This window comes from Pseudorca crassidens, chromosome 2 (genome assembly GCF_039906515.1).
Source record: "Pseudorca crassidens isolate mPseCra1 chromosome 2, mPseCra1.hap1, whole genome shotgun sequence".
NCBI lineage: Eukaryota > Metazoa > Chordata > Mammalia > Artiodactyla > Delphinidae > Pseudorca > Pseudorca crassidens.
Window position 1 is genome coordinate 159,786,929 of NC_090297.1, and position 27,982 is coordinate 159,814,910.

Here is a 27,982-nt window from a genome sequence, read left to right on the forward strand (position 1 = left end):
GATGAAGGACTGTGGTAGTTTAAAAGAGACCAAAAAATATTAAAACCAAATGTAGTACAGAAACTTTAATTAGAGTGTAAGTTGAAAAAATAACTATAAAAAAGACATTATGGTACAATTTAGAAATTTATATATTGAATAGATATTAGATGATTTTAGTGAATTTTTGTTAATTTTTAAGGATGTCATAATTATATTGGGGTTACGTAGGAGGATGTCCTTATTTTTAGGAGATGCGTGTTGAAGTATTTAGGGATGAATAATTGTAATGTCTGCAATTTACTTAGAGACAGAGACATAGGGAAGAAGCAAAAAACAGCAAAATATTAGTCATAGTTTGATACAGGTGATGGGTATAGAGATGTTTACAACACGAAGCTTTCAATTTCAGATTCAAACTTGAATTTGCAGTGTGCCCAGCAACTACTTATATAGCATTTACATTGTATTAGATATTATAAGTAATCTAGAGGTGATTTAGCATATATGGGAGGATGTGTGTAGGTTATATGCAAATACTATGCCATTTTATATAAGGAACTTGAGTGTCCTCGGATTTTGGTATCGTGGGTCCTGGAACCAATCTCCCTGTGGATTCGAGGGATGACTGTTTTCAATTCCTGATCAGATTTTTAAATATAAGCTCCTCAATTTTTTTTTTTTTTTCGGTATGCGGGCCTCTCACTGTTGTGGCCTCTCCCGTTGCGGAGCACAGGCTCCGGACACGCAGGCCCAGCGGCAATGGCTCACGGGCCCAGCCGCTCCACGACATGTGGGATCCTCCCAGACCAGGGCACGAACCCGTGTCCCCTACATCAGCAGGCGGACTCTCAACCACTGCGCCACCAAGGAAGCCCAAGCTCCTCAATTTTTTTTTTTTTAAGAAGATGTTGGGGGTAGGAGTTTATTAATTAATTAATTTATTTTTGCTGTGTTGGGTCTTTGTTTCTGTGTGAGGGCTTTCTCTAGTTGTGGCAAGCGGGGGCCACTCTTCATCGCGGTGCACGGGCCTCTCACTATCGCGGCCTCTCTTGTTGCGGCGCACAGGCTCCAGATGCACAGGCTCAGTAGTTGTGGCTCACGGGCCTAGTTGCTCTGCGGCATGTGGGATCTTCCCAGACCAGGGCTCGAACCCGTGTCCCCTGCATTAGCAGGCAGATTCTCAACCACTGCGCCACCAGGGAAGCCCGCTCCTCAATTTTTGATAGTTTATTACCAATGGGAAACTTTATGTAAAAATGTAAAAGTATTTTTCTCAACCACTAAAAAATTTAAAACAGTTGAAATTATATTTATAATCTCAAAAATGTATCCTTTTTAAATTGAAGTGTAGTTGATTTAAAATATTACATTAGTTTCAGGTGTACAACATAGTGATTCAGTGTTTATGGATTATACTCCATTTAAAGTTATTACAAAATAATGGCATATCTCCCTGTGCTGTATAATATATCCTTGTTGCTTATTTATTTTATACATAGTAGTTTGTGTCTCTCAATCTCATAGCCCTGTCTCACCCCTCACCTTTTCCCTCTCCCCACTGATAACCACTAGTTACTAGTTTGTTCTCTATGTCTGTGAGTTTGTTTCTGTCAAAAACTCCTCCTTTAATTAATAAATATAACTTAGAAAATTTTGTGATATAATGCAAATGGTTTTTTAATCCAGTTGAACTTTCTCATATCAGTTATTTAAAAATAATGGTGAAGATTTAATTTATATAACATGTATGTGTTGTTAGAGCCATGATGCAGGCTTGGCTGATACTAAAAGGGCCCATCAGCTGTACAGGGATAGAATTAGCCAATATATGTGAAGATAAGGATTGGGGGCTGTTTCTTAGAGCCACAAGCCTCCTCAGTCTCAACACTGGATTGTATATTATGTTCCATGGGCATGTGGAACACGAACTATTCCAGTGGCTCCATGGATTCCTTGTCCGTGATAAGCAGTGGTGCATTTGATTTCTGGCTTCTGAAATAGGAGCCCATGTGGTAGATCGCCTTCATGGCAAGTGTGGAGCAGTGGGTACCTGATAGCATTTGCTGTGCTTGCCACCTGTGTGACCAAGGGGCTTGCCATCAGATCCTGTACTACTTTGAGCCTCCTGCTAGGAAGCCCTGGAATAGTTGCGTTTTGCTGCCCAACCTCGACCTGGCCACACTGAGAAATGAGAGCATCAGTATTTTCGGATGCCCCTGTAATCCATTCACATCATACCTGTGTCCAGTGAGTGAGGATTCCTGAGTTAGGGAAGTTCCAAATGTCAATTAAAGCATTATTTATTCCTGACAGATGACAATTGGAAAAAGGAGATTCCATGATCCAGTAAATTTGGAAAATGCTGCATTAAAGTTAACAAGTTTCTTTAGAATGTCTCAAAGACTTTTAAAATTTTTATTTATTTTAATTTTTGGATATGTTGGGTCTTTGTTGCTGCGCACGGGATTTCTCTAGTTGTGGCGAGCGGGGGCTACTCTTTGCTGTGGTGCACGGGCCTCCCACCATGGTGGCCTCTTCTGCTGCAGAGCACAGGCTCCAGGTGCTCAGGCTTCAGCAGTTGTGGCACGCGGGCTCAGTAGTTGTGGCACGTGGGCTTCAGAGCGCAGGCTCAGTAGTTGTGATGCACGGGCTTAGTTGCTCCATGGCATGTGAGATCTTCCTGGACCAGAGTTCGAACCCGTGTCCCCTGCATTGGCAGGCAGATTCTTAACCACTGCGCCACCAGGGAAGTCCGAAAACTATTTTAAAATGTTAATTCTTTCTCGGCATATAGCTTCATTGCAATATGCAATAAAACTCCCAATGGTGTTTTATTTGGAATTTCTAAATTTTATTTGGATTTCTAAATTTCATTCGGAAGAATACACGGGTGAGAATATTAAAGAACATTCCTAAAAAGAAGACCAATAACAGTGGTAATAAGTAAAATAGGATGGTAATGGTGTAAGACTAGAAATGCAATTCAGAATGGAATTGATAGAATAGACAATCAATAGAACTAGTCTCCATCACATAGAGGATTATAACACATTATAAAGTAGGAGGAAAGAACTCAAGTGCTTAGTAAATTAGAAATTACTAAAATAAGATTAGAAATTAATCTTTCACTTTGAATCATGACAAAATAACTTTCAGATGGATTTAAGAGTAAGTGTATTTTTAAATTGTAGAAGAAAATAGAATTGAGTATTCACCAAACCTATAGAAAAAGGATGATTTTCTCCCTCTTTTGGTGGTCCTTTCAAAGGATATGTTTCTAAACTTTAAAGGATGAGAAGAAATCTTAACAGATGTGACTAAAATAAAAATAAAAGATAATGTACTTAAAAAATAATCTTAAATTTAAAAAGCAAACATCAGCTTTGTGCAATGGCAGTATTATAACCAGTGAGATTTTCCCACGGTACTATTAAGACTAATAAGAGCCTTCCCAATATCTAACACAAATTCAACTTATTGTATTTCAGCAAGATAATAAGACAAATGCACAAAGACGAATTGGGAAGAATGGTTCACTCAAGAATTATTGTAAAAACAGAAAAGTTGGGAACTACTTAAATGTCTACAATTAGGGAGTTGGTTTAATAAATTATGATAAAGTTCTATAATGGAATATCAGCCACTAAAAATGATAATGTAATAAGTTTTTTTTTGAGAATAAAAAGATGCTCACAGTTTATTGTTGAGTGAAAAATTAGATTAGAGGACAACATTAAGAGTAGTTAACTCTGCTTGGTAGGATTTGAAGTGGTTTTTACTTAGTCTAAACTTCTTTCCTTTTTTTTTTTCTTCAGGAATCATGTGTGATTTTGGTGATCATAAAGGAGATGGAACTGTTTTCATTTTAGGAAAACAAATGAAAACAACTGACCTGGAAAATTGTTTTCAGTAATCATGACATAGGGTTAAGTCTTTATTATTTAAAGAGCTCATACAAATTGTTAAGAAAAAACAGAAGATCGCAGTAGGGATGAGCAGAGAACATGAACAGACAATTCATAACAGAAAATAGAGGTGGTAAACAAGCATAAAGGATCATTATTTAGACTTACTTGTAAGCAAAGAGCTGTAAATTTAAATAATGAGATAACATTTACTTGCTTATTAAACTAGTAGAAGTTTGCTGCCATGTTATTTATTATAATAAAGAAAAATTAACATTATCAATAAATTGTTACATTCCTTTGGTACTGTTCAGAATTGAAGGTTATGTTGCAACCTGGAAAAATAAAACATTTCAGTGAAGTAGTTAGGAGAATGAATGGTAGTTATAAAAGGTTGTGTACGAAGAAAGGAAAATACAGCAAAATGTTATGTTAGTGGTTATGTTAGGGTAAAGGGAATATATTTATAATTAAAATATCTAAACTCATACTTAATCTCTCTCTTTCCACTTTTTCTAGAAAAGCTATTTGTTTTTCAAATAGTAAGTACAATATTCTCTCATCTAGAATATAGCAGGGCTTCCCTGGTGGCGCAGTGGTTGAGAGTCCGCCTGCCGATGCAGGGGACACGGGTTCGTGCCCCGGTCCGGGAAGATCCCACATGCCGTGGAGCGGCTGGGCCCGTGAGCCCTGGCCGCAGAGCCTGCGCGTTTGGAGCCTGTGCTCCGCAACGGGAGAGGCCACAACAGTGAGAGGCCCGCGTACCAAAAAAAAATAGAATATAGCAATATCCTCCTAACTGGTCTCTTTTCTTCCACCCTTGTTCCTTTCCAGGGTATTCTTAACATAATAGCCAAAGTGAATAGAAGCCAGACCATGTCACTTCGCTGCTTAGAACCCTCCAGTGGTTTCTCACCTCTTTCAAAGTACAAGACACCGTCCTTAAAGTAGCCTGCAGAGCCCTTATAGAATCTGTCCCCACCCTCAAACTCATACCTTTCTGACCTTATTTCCTACCATTCTGCCTTTCTTGTTCTCTATGGCTAAAAACTCTTCCTGCTGATATTCACAAGGCTGGCTCTTTCTCCTCCTTCTGGTCTGTGCAGATGTCACCTTATCACTTAGGTAGGCCTTCCCAAACCACCATCCCATCCCATTCGCCCCTACCCACATTGCCAGCACCCATGTCCCTTCCCTGCTTTATATTTTCTAGCACCATTTGACTTACTGTGTATTTTACCAAGTGTGTATAAGCTTATGTATCTCCCCCACCACGCACAAAATAGCTCCACGGAGGCAGGAATTTTTGTCTATTTTGTTCCTTGCTCTAACTGTAGCACTTAGAATAGTGTGTAGTACATAGTAGGTACTCAATCAATATTTACTGAATAAATGACGTTTTAATTGTTTCATCTAAGTAAGTTTTAGTTTCAAAACTAGTTTGAAAGTTTTTTTTGTTTTTTTTTTGCGGTACGCTGGCCTCTCACCGCTGTGGCCTCTCCTGTTGCGGAGCACAGGCTCCGGACGCGCAGGCCCAGCATCCATGGCCCATGGGCCCAGCCGCTCCGCGGCATGTGGAATCCTCCCGGACCGGGGCACGAACCCACGTCCCCTGCATTGGCAGGCGGACTCTCAACCACTGCGCCACCAGGGAAGCCCAGTTTGAAAGTTTTTTGAGCGAGTGTAACATGTTGCTTTTGTATGCCTCCCACTCCCCAGTTTCCATCCTCCTCAAGCATAGAGTAAAGCAAGACAGGTGGACACACTAGAGAAACACAATATCTGTGGCACTGGATTCCTTCTGCTTCTCAGGCTAGGATCTACCCAAACTGAGATGGAAGATAGGCTGGTGCTGGAAATGTTCTATATCTTGATCTGGGTGGTAGTTCAGCTCTGTGACTATATACATATATAAAAACTCAGTAAGCTGTATACTTGAGATAAGTGCACCTTTGGTACTTTCTTGTTTGTGTATTATGCCTCAGTAAAAAAGTTGTTTTAAAAACTCCGTCTTTGAGATCTCTAGAGGAAGTTAAACATGCCAAATGATACATTAAGAATATTGGGAGGCTTCCTGGGTGGCACAGTGGTTGAGAGTCCGCCTGGCGATGCAGGGGACACGGGTTCGTGCCCCGGTCCGGGAAGATCCCACGTGCCGCGGAGCGGCTGGGCCCGTGAGCTATGGCCGCTGAGCCTGCATGTCCGTAGCCTGTGCTCCGCAACGGGGGAGGCCACGGCAGTGAGAGGCCCGCGTACCGCAAAAAAAAAAAAAAAAAGAATATTGGGAAGCGGGGAAAAAGATAAATTGCAAACATCATAACATTTCACTCTTAAAGAGTTCAGCATGCCTCTCCTCTGCGTAAAGACATTCTCCTACAGAGCCTCTCCCCACCCCCCCAATAAAAAATATTAGGAAGGAGTTCTGCCATGTTCTTCTTTCCTAGAATTTCTAGTTATTGAAATTTTTGTTTTGAAGTTAAAGTTAAAAAAATAATTTTTATTTACTTTTTCTTTTGCAGAGATAGCAGTAGCAGAATTTCACAAAAAAATCAAAGAAGCTTTTGAAGTATTTGACCATGAGTCAAATAATACAGTGGATGTGAGGTTTGGAAATGTTTTCTTCTAATTCTAAATTGCTGATACAACTTGTAAAGTAGAGGAGGGTTCATTCTCTTCTTTTTACTTTCTTTGGACTTATTATGCTATTTAAAGTACTTATTTTTCTGTACCCTGTAAAAGGTCTTTTCTATCTGTTGCTTCGGATCTATACTGTTTATTATTCTTCATAATCTGGTGGAAAGAATATATATCCACATTGCCTATTCTAACCTACAGACTAAATTCTGTGAATGAGGCTAACTCTACTATAGCTTTAGTACTAGACACATAGTTGGCACTCAGTATATATTTGTTGAGTGAATGAATAGAATTTGCTTTTAAAGTACATAGGTATGGGGACTTCCCTGGTGGCTCAGTGGTTAAGGATCCACTTGCCATTGAAAGGGACACGGGTTTGATCTCTGGTCCGGGAAGATCCCACATGCTGCGGAGCAGCTAAGCCTGTGCTCTTAGACCCTGTGAGCCACATTACTGAAGCCCACGTGCCTAGAGCCCATGCTCTGCAACAAGAGAAGCCACTGCAGTGAGAAGCACACACACTGCAAGGAAGACTAGCCCCTGCTCACTGCAACTAGAGAAAGCCCATGCGCAGCAATGAAGACCCAACACAGCCAAAAATAAATGAATTAAATAAATAAATTTAAAAAAATAAAATACATAGCTATGTATAATCAAGCTATGAACATGATATTACAAAGAAGGATTAATAATATTTAAACATGATACACTCCTTGAGTAAAATAACCAAAAGAACCAAAACAAAAGAACATAAAAAGATGAGAAAAAGACATGAATACTGGTAGATCTAGAATGGAGGACAGGAGACAAAGAATAGTGTGAAAAAAGAAGAGGCAAAAAGGTAGAGGAGATTATACATGCATAAAACAGAAGCTGTAGAATCTATGCCACATATGTACATCAAAGAAAGGCAATGAAACCATTGTTCCAGGAGACCAAGCTGAATGAGGAGTATTTGATGGGATCACAAGCTCAAGAGTCAGAAACTAGTAGTACAGAGGCCAAGAAAACAGTTGGAAGTGACTAAGTGCTTTTTTTTGCCCCCCGCGTGGCTTGTGGGATCTTAATTGCCCGACCAGGGATTGAACCCAGCCCCTCGGCAGTGAAAGTGCAGAGTCATAATCACTGGACTGCCAGGGAACTCCCAGGACTAAGTGCTTTAAATTTGAGCTAAACTGAATGAACAATAGGAGGTTTTATGTATGACAAATTGTAGCTACGATCGTCCCTCGGTATCTACAAAGGATTGGTTCCAAGGCACACCCCGACTCCTCCCTGACTCACCCTCAACCCCTCACCCCTCGAGGATATCAAAATCTAGGGATGCTCAAACCCCTTATAAAAAGTGGCATAGAATTTGCATATTACCTACCTACATCCTTCTGTATATTTTATTTTTTTATATATGAATTTATTTGTTTGTTTATGGCTGCATTGGGTCTTCGTTGCTGCACGCGGGCTTTCTCTAGTTGTGGTGAGCGGGGGCTACTCTTTGTTGTGGTGCATGAGCTTCTCATTGTGATGGCTTCTCTTGTTGCAGAGAACAGGCTGTAGGTGTGTGGGCTTCAGTAGTTGTGGCACGTGGGCTCAGTAGTTGTGGCTCACGGGCTCTCGAGCACGGGCTCAGTAGTTGTGGCACTTGGGCTTAGTTGCTCCGCAGCATGTGGGATCTTCCCGGACCAGGGTGCGAACCTGTGTCCCCTGCAGTGGCAGGCGGACTCTTAACCACTGTGCCACCAGGAAGTCCCTCCCATATATTTTAAATCATCTCTGATTACTTATAGTACCTAATACAGTGTAAATGCTATGTAAATAGTTGCCTGTGGCATGTGGCAAATTCAGATTTTGCTTTTGGAACTTTCTGGGGTTTTTTCTCCCAGTATTTTAGATCTGTGGATGGTTGAATCTTTGGATGTGGAACCCATGGATACGGAGGGCTGACTGTATATGTATTCCTTAGTTTCTCACACCTGAAGGTACAAGGTGTGATTACAGGAAAGGAGAGTGATAAGTGCAGTCAGTTTCATTACTTTATAGTAACACCTTACAAAGTTTTGTTTGGTACTCAACTATGTTCATGGGCTTTACTGCAGTGGATAAGGTAGAGAGTGGAGTTAACTTCCAGCACTGCAACTGTAGTCGGCCTTGTGGGAGGCTTGGCTCAGCCATTGCCAGGGAAGTGTGAGGGTAAAGTGCAGGGCTGAGCACTGCACAGCTCGAAGTGGCGCCAGCCTCACTGCATGCATTGTGAATGACACTCCGCAGTGTGAGTATCCTAGCGGGAAACCGGGTGGGACAGTAGTGGTGGTTGATAGGGTTTGGGATGGGGTGGGGAGCTTGCGACTCTTGCCTGCAATTTGAATAAATATATGGATGGCACGTGCCTTTACCTCAGACCTCTCACTGGAGCGGAAGGGTTCTCCTGGGGAAGGAGAGGAGAGGTATTGTCAGAGAAGTCAGGGAAGTGCAAGAAGAACCAGGATAGCTTTATGAAAGAGAGGGGGAACAGAGAAGGGAAACCAGCATTTACTCAAGCCTTGCTCTCTGATGTCTACCTATCGTTGGGTGCTAAGGGTTTTTGTGTACATTACCTCATTTTAGTCTTTTTATTGGTACAGTAAGGGTTGGCATCTCCAGTTTTTGGAGACTAGGAGAAGGTAAATAGTTTGCTTAAGGTCATGTCAGCGTTTCTCTAATTCGGTGTCTTGCTGGGCTGTGTCGCCCCTTCCCTCCCTGCTCCCCTCCACCCCACCCTTCATGGATTTCATGGGCTCATCTCCTGCTTTGAGGCTTCCTGAAAGTAGCAGTGAAGAGAAAATTTCCCAAATCCCTTAGAGCAGTGATGCCAGGCCTTTTTTTTTTTTTTTTTTTTTTTGCTGTGTTGGGTCTTCGTTTCTGTGTGAGGGCTTTCTCTAGTTGTGGCAAGCCGGGGCCACTCTTCATCGCGGTGTGCGGGCCTCTTACTATCGCAGCCTCTCGTTGCGAAGTTCAGGCTCAGTAGTTGTGGCTCACGGGCCCAGCTGCTCCGTGGCATGTGGGATCCTCCCAGACCAGGGCTCGAACCCGTGTCCCCTGCATTAGCAGGCAAATTCTCAACCGCTGCGCCACCAGGGAAGCCCCAGGCCTTTTTTTGATAGAAGGGCCAATTCAGGGGAAATAAACATGTTTAGGGGTTGCATCTTTTACCCATTCAGAATTAAAATAATTGTACTGAGGCCCCGAGGAAAAGTGTATGTTCTTAAAATGTCTACTTTATAAAATAAAATTACTAAGAAAATTGGCATTGTTTTTAGCACTAAAATATTAATGCTAAGCGTATCTGAGTGGTAGGAACATGGATGAATGCAGTTTCTATACGCCTTCTGCTAATTTGTATAGCACTTTAAAGTTTACAGTGAGTGTTCTCATGCTGCAGGTATCATTACTATCCACTCTTTATAAATCAGAAATTAAGGACCAAGAAGCACAATGACTTGCCCAAGATCGAATAATAGACTAGCCACAGAGTTGAAACTCAAATTAGTTTCTTCTCTTTGGGGCAGCTGTGCCGCAGCCCTGGAAGAGGCCTGGGAATGCAGTGCTGAATAAGGTCTGGTCCTGCCTTGCCCAGCCTCAGCAGGCTCCTCTATTTGTAAAAACAGTTCATCTAGCTAGAATTTATTTTGGCATATGATTAAAAGTAAAGGTCTAAATAGATTTTTTTTTCGAATTGCTAAACAGTTCAGTTTATTTACTTCTTGAATTATTAGAGCCACTTTATAATGTACTGCATTTTCTATAATTGAGTCTAATTTAGGCTATGTGTTCTGATCTATTGCCTTACCTCCTGATCATATATACTAGGACAATCCTATATTAATTGCTATCAATTTATAGTATGCTTTACTATCTGATAGAACTAGTCTCTTTATTAGTCTTCTTTTTGAACATTTTAATTAAGAATTGAAGGCAGTATTCTGTGTAGATTGAATGGTGTAAGGAGGGGTCTGAATGGGGTAAGAGTTCCAGAGACAGACATAATAGCTCGGTTTGGAAGAGACAGCTGTTCTTGAGAAGCTTCCAGGGCATTTGGCTATTCCTGCCCTAATGTGCTTGATCCTTCAAGTGATGCTGTTTCCCTTGAAGGGCAGACCAGCACCCCTTACCTCTGCTTGGCATGAATTAAAAGATTTAATTTGAAATTTTAGCACATTAGGTGGAGTGGAGGTCTGGTATTGTGACTGCCAGGCAGCCAGTGGGTTTTTTTTTAATCATTATGTAAAACATTATGAAATGGGCCCCTGCTGCTTTCCTCCTGGCTCTGAGGGGCAACCCTGGGGATTGGAATCAGACTTTCTGGGTTCATTCCTAGCTTTGTGACTTGTAATTGATTTATTCTCTCTGTGCCTCAGTTTTTACATTTGCCACATAGAATTGATGTAAGTAAGTAGTTCTCAAAATGGTTTGTATACCCCTGTGTATCCACAGGACTCTTTCAGGGGTCTGTGAAATCAAAACTATTTTCATAAAAATCTGAGACAGTATTTGCTATTTTCATTCTCATTTTTCACAAGTTATATTGGAGTTTTTCAAAAGCTACATGTGTGATATTGTAACAGATTGAATGCAGAACCAGATATGAGAATCCAGCTGCCTTCTGTTAAGCCAGACCTTAAAGAGATTTGCAAACATGTAAAACAGTGCCATTTTTCTAATTAAATTTATTTTTTGTTTTGGAAAATATAGTTATTTTTCATAAAAATTTTATTTATGTAGGCATATAATGGGTTTATCATTATTTCTAAATGAATTAGTAAATAAATATTTTTAAACTTTGAGGTGTACTTTTTAGTATGGTAAATATAGATAAATATAACTCACACAAACAAAAGCTCTTTGTGGGTCTGAATAATTTTTAAGCGTGTAAAAGGGGTTCTGAGACCAAAAAGTTTGAGAACAGCTGTTGTCAGTGGACATTTTTAAAGCTCTTAGAACAATATTAACTTGGAACGAATTAGTTTGGGATTTAAAGCTTAGAACAATATTAGCTAGTATTATTATTCTACTTTATATTCTTTTTTTTTTTTTTTTTTCGGTACGGGGCCTCTCACTGCTGTGGTCTCTCCCGTTGCGGGGCACAGGCTCCAGATGCACAGGCTCAGCGGCCATGGCTCACGGGCCCAGCCGCTCCGCGGCATGTGGGATCTTCCCGGACTGGGGCACGAACCCGTGTCCCCTGCATCAACAGGCGGACTCTCAACCACTGCGCCACCAGGGAAGCCCTCTACTTTATATTCTTGAAGTACATAATTTAGATTTGACTTTCCTCTATTTAATCTGGATTAACAATGTTATATTTTAGTTATATCTGGGTGTCCTGTTTTGGGTGTCCTGTTTTTTTTTTTTTAACTTATATCTTATATCTTTTTTTTTTTACTTATATCTGGGTGTCCTGTTTTGATCTTTTAAGTTCTGAAGCAGTTCATTTTATCTTCCATTTTCCTTGTTAAATAGTTTTTGAAGGTTGCATCTTGAAAAACATTGAGGCAAGTTTTCAGTAGCATTAATTAGGGGCATTTTTATTTTGCCTCATACAAAACATAGACCATAATACATTTTGACTTATATACATTTTCCTGCTCTATGTTTAGATTTCAATCAATAAGTGTGATTGAAAATTAAATTTTTGAATAGATAATATATACACATAGGGTAAAATTCTAAAGGTACAAAAAATATATAGTGATAGGTAAATCTCTTCACTTAGCTATCTGGTTCCCTTTTCTAAAGGCAAGATTTATTATGTTTCTCTAATTCTTCCAGAGATAGTCCATGCAAGTACACGTGTTTGTATGTATGTATGTATTTTTTATTGTGGTAAATATACATAACATAAAATTAACCGTTTTTAAGTGTATAGTTCAGGGTATTGAGTACATTCACATTATTTCCATCCATCTCCAGAACTTTATTTTCCCAAACTGAAACTCCATACCCTTTAAACAATAACTCCCCATTCTCCCCTCTCCTAAGCTCCTGGCAACCACCATTCTACTTTCTATCTTTATGAGTTTGAGTATACTAGGTACCTCATGTAAGTGGAATCATACAGTATTTGTCCTTTTGTGTCTGGCTTATTTGACTTAGCATAATGTCTTCAAGGTTCATCCATGTCGTAGCATGTATCAGAATTCCATCCCTTAAGGCTGAATAATTTTCCACTGTGTGTATATAACACATTTTGTTTATCCATCCATCTGTCCATGGACATTTGGGTTGTTTCCACCTTTTGGCTATTTGAATAATGTTGCCGTGAGCACTGATGTACAGCTGTCTTTTCAAGTCCCTGCTTTTAATTCTTTGGTTGTGTAACCAGATGTAGAATTGCTAGATCATGTGGTAGTTCTATGTTTAATTTTTTGAGAAACCACTGTACTGTTTTCCACAGTGGCTGTTCCATTTTACATTCCCACCAGCGAAGCACAAGGCTCCAGTTTCTCCACATCCTTGCCAACACATTTTGTTTTTTAAAATAACCATCCCAATGGGTATAAAGTGGAATCTTGTGGTTCTGATTTGCATTTCCCTAATGATTATGATATTGAACATATTTTCATGTGCTTATTGGCCATTTGTACATCTTCTTTGGAGAAATGTCTACTCTAGTCCTTTTCCCATTTTTAAACTGGATTGTTTGTTTTTTTGACATTGAGTTGCAGGATGTGTGTGTATTTTTACCATAAATGGTGAGATATTATATAAATCACTATGCACTTCGCTTTTTTCACCTATAAGTATATTTTGGTGACTATTCTTTATTAGTACATAAAGAGCTTCCTCATTTCATTGTATGGATGAACCATAATATATTGAATTAATCTACCCTTGATGGATATTTAGGTTGTTTCTAGGCTTTTGCTATAACAGTCCATGTTGCAAAGAATATCTGAGTATGCATGTCATTTTGCAAGACTGAGACTTTTTCTCTAGGATAAATTCTTGGAAATATGTCAAATTGCATGAATATTTTTGGTAGGTGTTGCTGTCTTGACCCTATATTCTCTCACATCATTATACAGGCATGCCTATTTCCCCACTCCCTCTTAAAGCTTAATTATGAAACTTTAGGACTTTTGCCAATCTGATATGTGAAAATTAGAAACTCAGTGTTAATTTTCATTTCCCTAATTGTAGACATTTTTTTCATGTCTAAAGACAATTTGTATTTTCCTTTGTTTGAACTGGCAGTTCATGACCTTTCCCCATTTTTCCATTTAGTGATTTATCTTTTAATACATGAAAGATCTTAGCCTTAGGCTGTGAAATGTATGCCATCTATTTTTTGACTATTTCTACTTTCATGTATTCAGAAATTTTAGAAAAATTAATCATATGACACACCTTGTGAGTATGGATTTAATTTTTGGAATCAAAAGTCATTAAAGTAGTTTTAATAGAATAAATTTAAGTTACCCTGAATAAAGCTAGTTTGGTAAAAAATAAAACCCACTCCACAAGGAATACCCCTAAAGTAAGCAAGCTTGAGAGTTTCCTGGTGGTCCAGTGGTTAGGATTTGGTGCTTTCACTGCCATGGCCCAGGTTCAGTCCCTGGTTGGGGAACTGAGGTCCTTCAAGCTGCACAGCGCAACCAAAAAAAAAGGAGTAAGGAAGCTAATTTTTCCATGTAGCTGATAAATTTAATTTGAAAGTAGCTCTAATCTTGTTCACAAACATATCTAGTTTTTTATAATCTATGTTCTTTTCATCTTTGATTCTAGCAATAAAAGTACACTAGAGGGCTTCCCTGGTGGCGCAGTGGTTGAGAGTCCGCCTGCCGATGCAGGGGACGTGGGTTCGTGCCCTGGTCCGGGAAGATCCCACATGCTGCTGAGCGGCTGGGCCCGTGAGCCATGGCCGCTGAGCCTGCGCATCCGGAGCCTGTGCTCCGCAACGGGAGAGGCCACAACAGTGAGAGGCCCGCATACCGCAAAATATAAAAATAATAATAATGTTGAGTTTAAAATATTGGAGAAGGAAGTGAACATTATGATAACCGCATAATGTAAATTTTAAATGTACAAAGTGATAGTCTATTGTTTATGAAGACAAATACATGCATGAGAGTGATAACCATTATCCTTAGAATAGTGGTTGCACCTGAAGATGGAGAGAGAGGGATGAAGAGTGGAATTTTAGTTGTTTCTGCAATGTTTTATTGTTAGGGAACAAAATCTGAAGCAAATAAATGTGGCAAAATGTTAACTTCTGTTAAATCTTGGTATTGGATATAAGGCTGTCTGTAACTTTTGGGGGGGGGGGGCGGGGTGCACCGAGTGGCTTGTGGAATCTTAGTTCTACGACCTGGGATTGAACCCAGGACCTTGGCAATGAAAGTGCGGAGTCCTAACCGCTGCACCGCCAGGGAATTCCCTGTAATATTTTTTTCTGTACTTTTCTCTGAAATAGTTCACAATTATACATAAAAATAAATATTTTTAAAGAGTGGTTTATATCTTATTTCACCATCTCACTTTGAAGTCGCTTTGTAAAAAATTGGTTTGCTTGTAATAGTCCTTCTGATGAACTGTAATTAAAGAATCACTTAAAGAAAGTTTAAAAAAATTATCCCGAATTCCACCTCTTGAAATAAGTTATTAATGTTGGAGAACTATTATTCTAGATCTTTTTTATCCATGTGTAATAGGATAAATGGATAAAAGGGTGAGGAGTTAGTAAGAAAGAAGGAAAGAGGAAAGGGAAGGAAGGAAAAAGAAAGAAATTATGGAAGAAAAAAGTCTAGCATATAATCTCCACAAGGACAGGGGTTTCTGTCGTTTTGTTCACTGCTGTATTTCAGCACCTAGAACTGTGTTCGGCACGTAGTAGATCACCAATAAAACATTAAATAAATGAAGAGACTATTCCTATAAAAATAAGATCACAATAATCATGCTCTTTAAAAATAAAAGTTTTAATTTTACTTGAATGTAACACAAGAAAAAAATTAAATTGAAGAAATTGTGTAACCTCAAATGTTTGTTAGCCATGAGAGACATTATTTATGTTAAATTCAGAAAAGATAACAAGAAAAACATTAAGAGGTTGTAGTCACTGTGTTTTTTAAAAGAACTACCCATTTCAAATATAAAAGTAACAGTTGACTTCCTGCTGTAGAAGATGAGGGTGTTAGTACTTTCAAAATTCCTTCTACTTTTTCTCCCTCAGGCCCCCCCACCCCCAGTTTATCTTAGGTATGTTATTATTAATATTTTTACATTGACAAGGTAGAATGTTCATACTTTAGTATCATGCCATCTTTTAGTATATTTTTCCCACAGTTCAATGGAATTTCTGCTAACCACCGTTTCCTCCTCCATCCTTGAATTCTTTGATTTATTTCTGTTGTCTAGATTCTCTTTTTTTTTTTTTTTCAGAAAGTGCTCATGGGTATTTTTCCCTGAGTTCTTTCATCTTTATTTTGTTTTTTAAATTTTTATTTTATATTGGAGTATAGTTGATTTACAATGTTATGTTAGTTTCAGGTGTACAGCAAAGTGATCAGTTATATATATACATATATCTATTCTTTTTCAGATTCTTTTCCCATATAGGTAATTACAGAGTATTGAGTAGAGTTCCCTGTGCTATACAGTACGTGCTTGTTGATTATCTGTTTTATATATAGTAGTGTGTATATGTTAATCCCAAGAGTTCTTTCATCTTTAAAACATTTGCTTATACTTGAATACTTTGTATCTAAATGACATTTTATAAATTTATATTATTATTTTTAATGGCTACAAGGCATTTCATAGTTTGACATATCTCCTAATTTTGGAAATTTGGGTTATTTGTGATATTATATTACCATTGTATCAAGGCTAAAATTATTCATGTGGAATTGTTCAAAGATTTTATCCCTTTCCTAGAATGCCAAAAAATAAATCCTGTAAGCCCAAGTTATTTTTTACCTTTTCCTAAAGAGGAAGATTTTTATTATTGTTGCTGGGAGGTAGGGTATTTTGATCTACATAATTAAATTTTGACAGTAGGATGGTGGAGAGGATAAATAAGAAACTGCTATGGTCTGAATGTTTGTGTTTGCCCAAGTTTCATATGTTGAAATCCTACGCCATAGTGTGATAGTGTTTGGAAGTGGGGCCTTTGGGAGGTGATTACATCATGAGGGTGGAGCCCTCATGATTGGGATTAGTGCCGTATAAAAGAGACCAGAGAACTAGTTCATCCCTTCCACCATGTGAGGTTACAGCAAAAAGATGGCTAACTAGGAAGCAGATTCTCACCAGACACCAAATCTGCCTGTGCCATGATCTTGAACTTCCTAGCCTCCAACTGTGAGAAATAAATATATGTTGTTTATAAGCACTCAGTTTGTGGTATGTTGTTATAGCAGTCTGAACAAAGACAGAAACTCACTCTGTGAGATTGAAAGAAGAGTTTGTTAAAGATGTTAAAGGAGAAAGTAAGCTTTGAGGGAGAGCAGTGGATCTTAAACAGTTACAGGATATGAAGAGGATAATCAGGAAAGGGAGTTAAAATTTGTTTTGAAAAATATTTTTGAATAGATAATATATTCACATGGTTAAAAATTCAAAGAGAACAAAGTACAGAGAAAAGTCTCTCTAAGCCCCTTCCACCAGCCATTCAAAACCCCTCCAAACTATACTAACAATGAAAGTACTAGTTTCTAGGGATCACCGCAGAAATATGCTATGCATATACAAGGAGATGCATATATATTATTTTCTTGCCTCCCCATTTTTTTTTTAACTCATACAGTTACATTCATAGTATGATAATGTTCTCATGGGATGGGGTCAAACCTATGCTGAAGTTTATTTTTATGGCTTCTCAGTGGCATTCAGGAGTCTGGAATGGATGTAGTTCTCCAGTTAATCTTAGGCTGAGTGCATAAATGTATTGGAGGGCATCAGAAAGGATGTGGGATTCTAGGTATCCCACTAAACTATGTCTCAGGCTTTATAGATGGAAGTTGATTAACATGATGGCATTGTGACATAAAAAGAACACTTGGGTTCAGGCTGTCCTGTTCAGGGTACTTAATTGCCTGTTTTTAGAAAGAAGACTCTTTGTATTTTATCTTTGGAGGTCAGCTTTTCTTGACTCTGGATTGTAGGTATCTGTCTGTTGTACTTATTGTTATTATCTAGATCAGGTGCAGGGTTTGCTGTGTGTCTACAAAAATTGGGAGCCAGAGGCTCTCTGAGTATTGGTGGTCTCAGGGAGTGTACTTCCTGGGGCCTCTGGGCATATAATTCCTGTGGCCTCTGGGTGTGTACCCTCTGTGGCTTCCAAGTTCGTACTTCTGTGGCCTCAACCTGTTCTCTTTAACATCGAAATAAAATGTTGGTTTCCATTTGAAAACTGTCAGCATTATTAAGTGTGGAAGACTTGATGCAAATGCATAACAAAGGACAGTGCATGGTAGTATCTTCATTAGCTTTGAAAGTTAGAGGGGACACACCCAAGAAGCATTACTGTCTGCTCAGATAGCCACAGGCATGTTTGGAAATCTGGCTCCCTGTCATCATTCTGTTGGTTGCACTCTTTCAGGTTGCATGGGACCAGATAATCTTTTAAGTTTTCTTAGTTACTGAAGGGTGTTTTAAGGATCTATTTGGAAATAAGTGATATAAGAAGTAATTATTTCTTAAATCATAAGGAATAAGCGAAAAACTGCAGTGCATTCAAGCCTCTTAGCTCACTGGAGCGGTATTTGTTGCTGTTAAGGGAACACAGGGCACTAGTGTTTCAGCAGTCGCTTTGTGACTCCACTTCAACTCCACTTCTGGTAGCCTAACATGCTGGTGATTTGACTCATACACTTCTCTTTTAAATTTTTATTTTATACTGGAGTATAGTTGATTTACAATGTTGTGTTAGTTTCAGGTGCTAGTTTCAGCAAAGTGATTCAGTTATACATATACATATATCTATTCTTTTTCAGATTCTGTTCCCATATAAGTTATTACAGAATATCGAGTAGAGTCCCCTGTGCTATGCAGTAGGTCCTTGTTGATTATTTTATATATAGTAGTGTGTATATGTTAATCCCCAACTCCTAATTTAGTGCCCCCACACCTTTCCCCTTTGTTTACTCATATACTTCTATTCCCTGTCTTCCAGATTCTTCTTCCTACTTTGCTACTGACTAATTTAACCTCCGCTGTGTGTCTCCTGTCCCTTTGCTTCTACTTACTCATGGCTTCTGATGCCTTCTCATTCTGCTGTTTTCTGTCTCTCTGTTATTCCTCTTCCATCTCTCTTTCATCTGTATCTCTCTCTGTTTTTCTTCCTTTAAAACTCCCAAGGAAGAAGAGAGGAAAGTCCGCTTTGGCTATTTGTCAATATTGAGTAGAGAGTGCTTTTGTTGAGCAGTGCTCTTACAGTAGACAACTTCATAGGCCTCTCTTTTGTAGGCCTATAGAGAGAGAGATCATTTTTTGGTTAAGTAGCCATCTCTGCTTAAAGCAGCTGTGCCTAAGGAGGCGGATCAAATGGTATAAGACATAACAATATATACACTAAGAAACTCTCAGGAAGACTGTGGATCTGTCAGGTACCGTATTGCCTGTCTGGTATGGTGACCCCCAAATCCTGATGAGGTTGTATAAGCCTAATATTAGGCCACTAGTGGTTCATGTCATTTTGGTCGGCTGTGGTGGAGATTGGGTGGTCTAATTCTGTTTGCTCTCTTCCTGAACATGGACTAAACTATAATTCCGGGAATCTCTTGCAGATACAGGGGGGGCTGGGAATTATGACTGAGTTTTGGCCAATGGGATGTAGGTGGAAGTGATGTGTGCCACTTCTAGGCCTGATCCATAAAAACCTCCACGTGTGATCTTTCAGGCTTTTCCCCCTTCTAGCTTTATACAGGCAAGCAGAGTGACGTTGGAAGTCATGTATTGAAAATGATAGAACCAGAAGATAGAAGGAGCTGGGTCCCTGAATGATTTTTTGGAGGAAAGCCACCTATTGATCAGGAAAACTCATTTTGAATTTACTATAAGCCACTTCTGTGACAATAGTATTATGCCACTTGATGTTGGTGTTTGTTATAACAGTGACCATATCCTCACAGATTGTCCTCACTGAATTTTCTTCACAGGAACTCAAGGAAGGCTTTGGGGCCCCTAGGTATCTTACTAAGCTGTGTCCTAGGCTGAATGAAGTTGGTTGGTGGAGTGGCCCCTTCAGAGGGGGCTGCTGGGGTAGAGAAGAAGAGCCATCATTGTTTTGCTACTCCAGTCAAGCATGACATGAAGAATGTCTCCCTTTAAGACTTCTTCCACAAATCACAAGTTATGGATAACAGATACATTGTTTGAAATTGCCCCAAATTTATTTGGAGGGCAGTAGGCGTAACTAGTGGTTCCACCTTGAACACAGAGCAAGTAACTTTGTCTAAACTGCAGTTAATTGCAGCAGTGAAGTTGAGTGTTCTATGTATTCTAGATAGAGTGAATGACAGAGAGTGCATCCATTTCATCTACAGAGATAATAAGGCAAGATGTCCAAATCTGTTCTTTCCCTGGGGGGAGGTGAGAAAGACTGGACAGGTGTGGGTTCTATTCAGGTGGCTATGAAAGGGAGAAGATTCGGTTACAGTAGCAGGGTCCCAAGGAGCATGGGAATGCATTATTTTTGTCTTTGAAGGATTCAGAAACAAGTGCTTAGAGGTGCCACTGTATAGTGCAGTAATGAAACCAGGCCAGAAGCCAGGCCGTCAGCACTGTAATTCAAGGCAGCTCTTGGTTTATTTAAAGGCATGGTAGCCACACCAGCTCCTAACCCATTGCCTTCTTCTATTTTAGTTTTTGAATTACTGAGAAGTGGCACTCAAATGTCTACTTTTTTCTGAAAACTATTGGTGCATTTTGTAATAGTTTCTAACCTTGAGAGCTCATTTTAGGCTTTCCTTTGCTAATTTAACTCTAGAAGTATTTATATTTTTAACTGAAAGCTTATAGTCTTGTCTCTCCTAAGTTATAAACTTACTAAAGACAAACCTATTTAATATTTGGGTTCTGTAACGTGTACAGCCTCGTCTGTCTATATACAGCAGAAGGTATGTAACTAGTTGTGAGGAGTTATTAGGAAATGCATGTGTAAAGGTGGGTTAGGGGCCAGAGAGTGAGTGATTGTTCGCTGCCCTAAGGAGACTGGATTCAGTTATGTAGGCAAGATAAATCCATACATGTAGAGAATTGATAAGACTAGACTCGGGTTTTTAGAAAGGAAATGAGCTACAGGATGGTGGGTAGGTTGGCATGTGGACTACAGCAGTAGTTCCTAGTGCGGGGTGCACATTAGAATCACCTGGGGAGCTAAAAACCTGGGACGCTAAAAACCCACAGAAAAATGAGCAGATTTGAACCAGAGACTTGAAGACCAAATTTCAGTGCTACAAAGTCTCACAGTAGCAGGTATAGACAAGGGTATATGGAGCAAGAGGGATTCCCACACTGTGCTCAAAGGAATCTTAATTAGAGCTTGGGAAAATTTTCGGATGACCGTGTCTGTGCGGTGGCCTTACAGAGCCGTCCATAATAAGCCCCGATTGTTAGGACTGCAAGCGAAAGAGCAGCCTAGGGCTGGCGCTGAGAGCTCTCCAAGCTAACAAGGCCTGGTGGCTCTCTTGAGCACATAGCCTAAAGCCAGGCAGAAACAAGGTTGCCTCCACAGGGGCAGGCATGGATAGTGTAAGTGCCTTAGCCACACCCTCACAAGTAATGATTCCTTTCCATAACTAAGCTTTCTTTGGCATTCACCCTGAACTCTGTATTCTGCTGAGTTATCCTCTCCCTGAGGCAGTGAACTTGGAATGCCCTAGCTGCCTAGGTTGGGGGGAAGGGTACAAAGAATTATGGATGGAAAAGCCTCCATTATTATTGTAAACTACCCCACGGCACAAATGTCTCCCATATAAAACAAATAAAAACAACAGTTGAAACTTCTACCCAGTAACCCCCACCCCAGCTAAAGTTCGTTCTTTCTCTTCTTAGCTAAGAATCTTAATTAAAAAAGGAGTTTGCTTTAGTGATAACCTTCACTCTGTTCATTCTTCAACACGCAGTTTGTAATTTGACTTCTATCTACCACCCCCATTCCCATTCTAACTGTGTTCCCTGAGGTCACCAATTGTCTTGTCCCTTGTTTTCCATGACATCACCTTTTGTTCTCATCCAACATCTCCAACTCGACTCTTCTTCTTAGATCCTTTTGGGGACAACTATCCCTCTATTTGGCTTATTAATGTCCACCAGAGTTTCATCTCTGTCCATCTTTTTACTTTACACCCTTTCCTGGGAGATCTCATTCACACCCAAATTTGGAGCTCAACCTAGAAAAAATTTAAAGTCTATACACAATTCTTAGGTCAAAGGGGAAATTTTAGGACCATGAAATAGAAAACTTCTTGAAAATAACTATAATGGAAATGAGATATGAAAATGGAAATGACATCAGAATCTATGTGATATAACCAAATCAAAACTCATTAAATGCCTATATCAAGAAAAATAAAGGCATAAAAAAATGAATAGGACATTCAACTCAAAAAGCTAGGGAAAAAGGGTAAACTGAGAGAAAGCAAAAGGGAGGAATGAGAGAAGATAAAAACAGAATTAACGGGGCTGGAAATCAGGGAAATAGTAGGAACTAATAAATAAAATGAAAAGCTGTTTTTTGGTAAAAGGCTAAAAAAAAGATAAACCAATGGCAATTTTGTTTTTAAAGGAGGCACAAATGCACAGATGACTTTGTGGAAATAGCCATCAAAACAGAGGAAGTTTTAAAATATCATAAGAGAGTGGTTTGTACAACTTTATAAGCAAATTTGAAAATCTAGCTGAAAAAGGCAACTTTCTAGTTAACTATAATTTGTCAAAGCTTATCCTAGTCTTGTGTACCTGGATTGGAACACTTAATATTGTCAACATGACAATACTCCCCAAATTAATCACCAGATTCAACACAATCCCTATCAAAATCGCAGCTGCCTTTTTTTTTCTTTCAGTAATTGACAGGCTGATCCTAAAATTCATATGGAATTGCAAGGGACCTAGAATAGCCAAAAACAATCTTGAAAAAGAAGTTGATCTCACACTTCTTATTTCAAAATCTACTTCAAAGCTACAGTAATAAAGACTCTGTGATACTGGCATATGGCATAAGGCTAGACATGTAGATCAGTGGAACAGAGTTGAGAGTCTAGAAATAAATCCTTACATTTATGGTCAATTGATCTTCAACAAAGTTGGCAGGTCAATTCAGTGGAGAAAGTATAGGCTTTGCAACAAATGGTGCTGGTACAACTGGATATCCACATGCAAATGAATGAAGCATACCATATACAAAACTCAAAATAGAGGAAGAAGCATAAACGCTTGGAAGAAAACATAGGTGTAAATCTTTGTGACCAAGGATTAGGCAGTGGTTTCTTAGATATGACACGTGACGCATAAGCAACCAAGGGAGAAAAAATAGGTAAGTTGGATTTCATCAGAATTCAAAACTTCTGTGCTTCAGTGGACACCATAAAGAAAACAAAAAGACAACCACAGAATGGGAGAAAATATTTGCAAATTATATATCTGATAAGAGTCCAGCATCCAGAATATATAAGAACTCTTATATCGCAATAAAAATACAAATAACCCATTTATAAAGTTGGTAAAAGATTTGAATAGCTATCTCTCCAAAGAACACATTTAATGGCTAATACGCACATAAATATGTGCCAGACATCATTAGTTGTTAGGGAACTGGAAGTCAAAACCACAATGAAATACTACTTCAGATCTACTAGGATAATTTTAAAAAGTAAAGTAACAAATGTTGGTGAGGATGTGGAGAAATTGCAACCCTCATGCTCTCCTGGTGGGAATCTAAAATGGTGCCGCCACTTTAGAAAACAGATTTGTAGTTCTTCAAAAATACAAACATAGAGCTACCATATGACCCAGGAATTTCATTCCTAAGTATATACCCAAGAGAAATGAAAAAATATGTCCACATAAAAACTTGTGTATGAATGTTCATAACAGCTTTATTCATAATACTCTCAAAGTAGAAACAATTCAAATTTCCATCAACTGATGAATGGATAAGGAAATGTGGTATATCCACATAATGGATATTATTCAGCCATAAAAAGTGAATGAAGTACTGATACATGCTACAGCATGGATGAACCTTGAAAGCATTATGCTGAGTGAAAGAAGCCAGACAAAAAAGGCCATATATTGTATGACACTTATATGAAATGTCCATGATAGGCAAGTCCATAGAGACAGACAGTAGATTAATGATGGCGAGGAGGTATGGGGAGAGGAGAATGAGAAGTGACTGCTAACAGGTATGGGGATACTTTTGGAGGTGATGAAAATGTTCTAGGATTAGTAGTGGTAATGGCTGCTCACCATTGTGAATACACTGAAAACCGCTGAATTATACACTTTAAAAAAAGTCAATTGCCGAAAATAAAAATTGAAACAAAACAAACAGAGGAACTGATCCCATTAATGGTAGAAAATCTAAACACACTAAATTACATAGAATCAGTGGGCAAGTTTTCAAAGACCTCTTTCAGGGCTTCCTTGGTGGTGCAGTGGTTAAGAATCGCCAGTGCAGGGGACACGGGTTCAAGCCCTGGTCTGGGAAGATCCCACATGCCGCAGAGCAACTAAGCCCGTGCGCCACAACTACTGAGCCTGCGCTGTAGAGCCTGCGTGCCACAACTACTGAAGCCCGCATGCCTAGAGCCTGTGCTCCGCAATAAAAGAAGCCACTGCAATGAGAAGCCCGCACACCGCAACCAAGAGTAGCCCACTTGCCACAACTAGAGAAAGCCTGCGCACAGCAACAAAGATACAATGCAGCCAAAAATAAAAATAAATAAAATAAATAAAATTTTAAAAAAAGACCTCTTTCACAAAAAGGCTTATTAAATCCAGATGGTTTCATATAATTTTTTCAAACCTAAAAATATTTTACTCCCAATGGTACTTAATCTCTTCTGGAAAATAAGAAAAGAAAAAAACTTTCAAATTCTTTTACTGAAGTGACTATCATATTGATACCCAAAACTTAATAAAGATTGCATTAAAAAACCCTATAAAACAATCTTACTTATGAACATCTATACAAGAATTATAAATAAAATACTTGCAACAAAATGCAATAGCATATTAAAGCAAAATGGGATTTATATCAGGAATGAAAGAATAGTTCTGTGTTGGGGAGTGTTAATGTATTTCATCATATTAGTAGACCTGAGAAGAAATAGCGTAGGATCATATTTATAGATACTTAAGAGGCATTTGACAGACTTCAGCACACATTCATCATTTTAAAGACATGTATATCTTTAAAATACAGAGAGAGAGAAGGAAAGAGAAAGAGAAGAGATTTATTTTAGGAATTGGCTCATGTAATTATGTAGGCCAGGAAGTCCCATGATCTGCCATCTGCAAGCTGGAGAATCAAAAAGCCAGTGGTGTAATTCATTCTGAGCCTGAAGGCCTGAGGACCAGGGGATGGTTGTCCAAGGACAGGAGAAGATGCATGTCTCAGCTCAAGCAAAGAGAACAGATTTGCCCTTCTTCTGCTTTTTTGTTCTATTCAGGACCTCAACAGATTGAATGATGCCCACTTAAGTTGGGGAGGGCAATCTTCTTTACTAGGTCTACAAACTCAAATGCTAGATTCTGGAGACACCCTGACAGATGCTCTCAGAAATAATGTTTTACCAGCCAACTGGGCATCCCTTAAGCCCAATCAAGTTGACACATAAAATTAGCCATCACACGCAATGAAATAGATTTTGAGGAAATAGTTCTGTAACGTGAAATATGTATATCTCAGCCTAAAATCCAGTTTCTTACTTAATGAGGACACACAATCAGCATTTCCATTAAATTCGGGAACAACATAAGAATATCCATATTCCCCATTATTATTTAGTATTAGAAGCTTTATCTTAGCCAGCAGTTAGACAAGTAATAACAGAGGCGTAAGTATTGGACACAAAATGGTAGAATGTAGAAAAGGTAGAAGAAAGAGAACTGTCTCTATTTGCAGATATGAAATCATGAAATATCTAGAAAACCCAAAAAATCAGTGGAAAAATTACTGCACAGAAAAAGAAAGTTTAATGAAGTTGTAGGAAATGAATTTAGTATACAGAAAGCAAAAGATTTCATTTATACCAATAATGACGAGTTAGGTGATATAATGAAAGGTAAGACCCATTTACAATAGCACCAAAAAAGTTAAAATGTATAGACATAAATATAGCAAAAAAAATACAGTGCTACATTAGGAAAACCTGAAAAATATATAAAAATAGACTTGAATAAATGGAAAGACGTACCATGTTTTTGGATAGGAATACTTGAAATCACAAAGATGTCAAGTAGTCCTAAATCAACTTATAAACTTAATATAAACACAGTTAAAATACCAACAAATTCTTTTCTGGAGCTAGACAAGTGAATTTAATGTTCGTATGAAAAATGGATAAGTAGAATGGCCAAGAAAATGCAGATAAAGGAGAGCAAGGAGGTAAATTTAGCTTTATTTGATATTAAAACATATTACAAATCCTTTACAATTAAAAGAGTATGGCATAACAGACCAATGAAATAGAACAGAAAATTCAGAAATAGTCCCAAGTGCCAGTGGAAAGGTAATACATGATATAGGTGACATCTCCAGTAAGTGGGGAAAGGATAGACTTAACAACTAGATAGCCATTTAAAAACATATAAAATTAGGTCTGTACTTCAGGTTGTATACCAAGGTAAAGTCTATATGCAACAAAAATCTAAGTGTAAAACATAAAATCTTACAAGTATTAAAAAAATATGTGGATGAATTCCTTTATGAACTTGGTGTAGAGAAAATGACTCAAAATAAAATCCAGAAGTAAAAAGATTGACACATTCTGCTTAAAAGTTTTTTTTCCAAGCTAAAAACACATTGAAAAATCAAGAGATAAATGACAACTTGAGAGAATGTTATATTGCAAATGGCTAATATCCCTAATATGTAAAAGTTACCTATCCTTAATAGGTAACTCTTTAAAAATGGCTGATTAACCAGAAATCTCCATTCTTTGCCCATAGAGAAAAAAGGAACTTAGTATGCCATTATTTTAAAATTTAATCTTTTTGATGTTTTTAAAAACATTTTATTTTGAAATTAATTTTAGAGCTACAGAAATGCAAAAATAGTACAGAGTATTCCTGTGTATCCTTCAACCAGCTTCTTCTAATGGTCATATCTTATATAACCATAGCACAGTTATCAAAATCAAGAAATTAACATTTGTTCAAAACCATGAACTCCACCTATAGATCTTACTGATTTGTACCAGCTTTTCTACTAATCTCCTTTCTCTCTTCCAGGATCCAGTGCAGAATCCTATGTTGTATTTGGTTATTGTATCTCTTTAGGTCCTCCATTCTGTGACAGTTCTTCAATCTTTCTGTCTTTCATGACCTTGATACTTGTGAAAAGTATTGCTCAGTGATTTTGTAGAATGTCCCTCAGTTTGGGTATGTCAGATGTTTTGTCATGCATAGACTGAAGTAATGCGTTTTTGGCGAGAAATACCATAGAAGTGATTTTGTATTTTTCTCAGAGCACCATGGCTGGGGTACTTGATGTTGATATATCTCAGTGCTGATGTTAACCTTGCTCTCTTGGTTAAGGTAGTGTCTGCCAGATTTTCCCCACTATAAGGTTGTTATTTTCCCCTTTGTAATTAGTAAATATCCTGGGGAGATATTTCAAGGCCATGCAAACATCCTATTTCTCCTCAATATTTGCCCACTAATTTTAGCATCCATTGGTTGATCTTATCCATAACAATGATTACTGTAGTGTTTGCCCAATGGTGTTTCAGTGTTATCTCTTAAGCTTTTTATTTGTTTGCTTTGTTTGGGCAGTGAGCAGCCATTTGGCCATGTTGAATTTGGAATTATTTAGCCCTTTTACAACAATGAAAAATGTTTTAGTCAATTAATTTAGTAAACATTTATTAAAACCCTTGTTATAACCAAAACATCCATGAGAAAAATGCAGAAGGCATAATGATTCAGATCTGCATCTGAGTCTTTTTCTCTGTCACTACTTTTCATCCCAAATTACTCTAACCACCATGATTTGTTCTAAGAAGGTGTTATTGCAAAGAATGCTGAGAGACAGAATCTCAGGAGTCAGAGGTTGGGGACCAGCTTCCAGTTCTGCTCCATACTAGTCATGTTCCTATAGGGTGGGTCAAGTGACTTCTCTGAGTTCCAGTTTCCTTATTTTTAAAGTGGGTATCATAATATGGATTGATGTGAGAATTAAATGAGTGAATGTATAGAAAAGTATTCATTTATTATTCAACATATATTTACTGAGTCCCTATTAGGTGTGAGCT

The 27,982-nt window shown here is 38.4% G+C and overlaps 1 protein-coding gene across 4 annotated transcripts in view; it reads left to right on the forward strand.

The window, feature by feature from the left end:
• The window catches only part of EFCAB2 (EF-hand calcium binding domain 2), a 149,579-nt gene that overhangs the window by 62,573 nt on the left and 59,024 nt on the right, over positions 1 to 27,982 (forward strand). For 2 of the 4 annotated variants that reach the window (XM_067729531.1, XM_067729530.1), the window contains exon 2: positions 6,407 to 6,491. In XM_067729531.1, the coding sequence (XP_067585632.1) occupies positions 6,407 to 6,491 (85 nt within the window). The remainder of the gene's footprint in view (positions 1 to 6,406; positions 6,492 to 27,982) is intronic. The other 2 variants (XM_067729532.1, XM_067729534.1) reach the window with 1 other exon arrangement.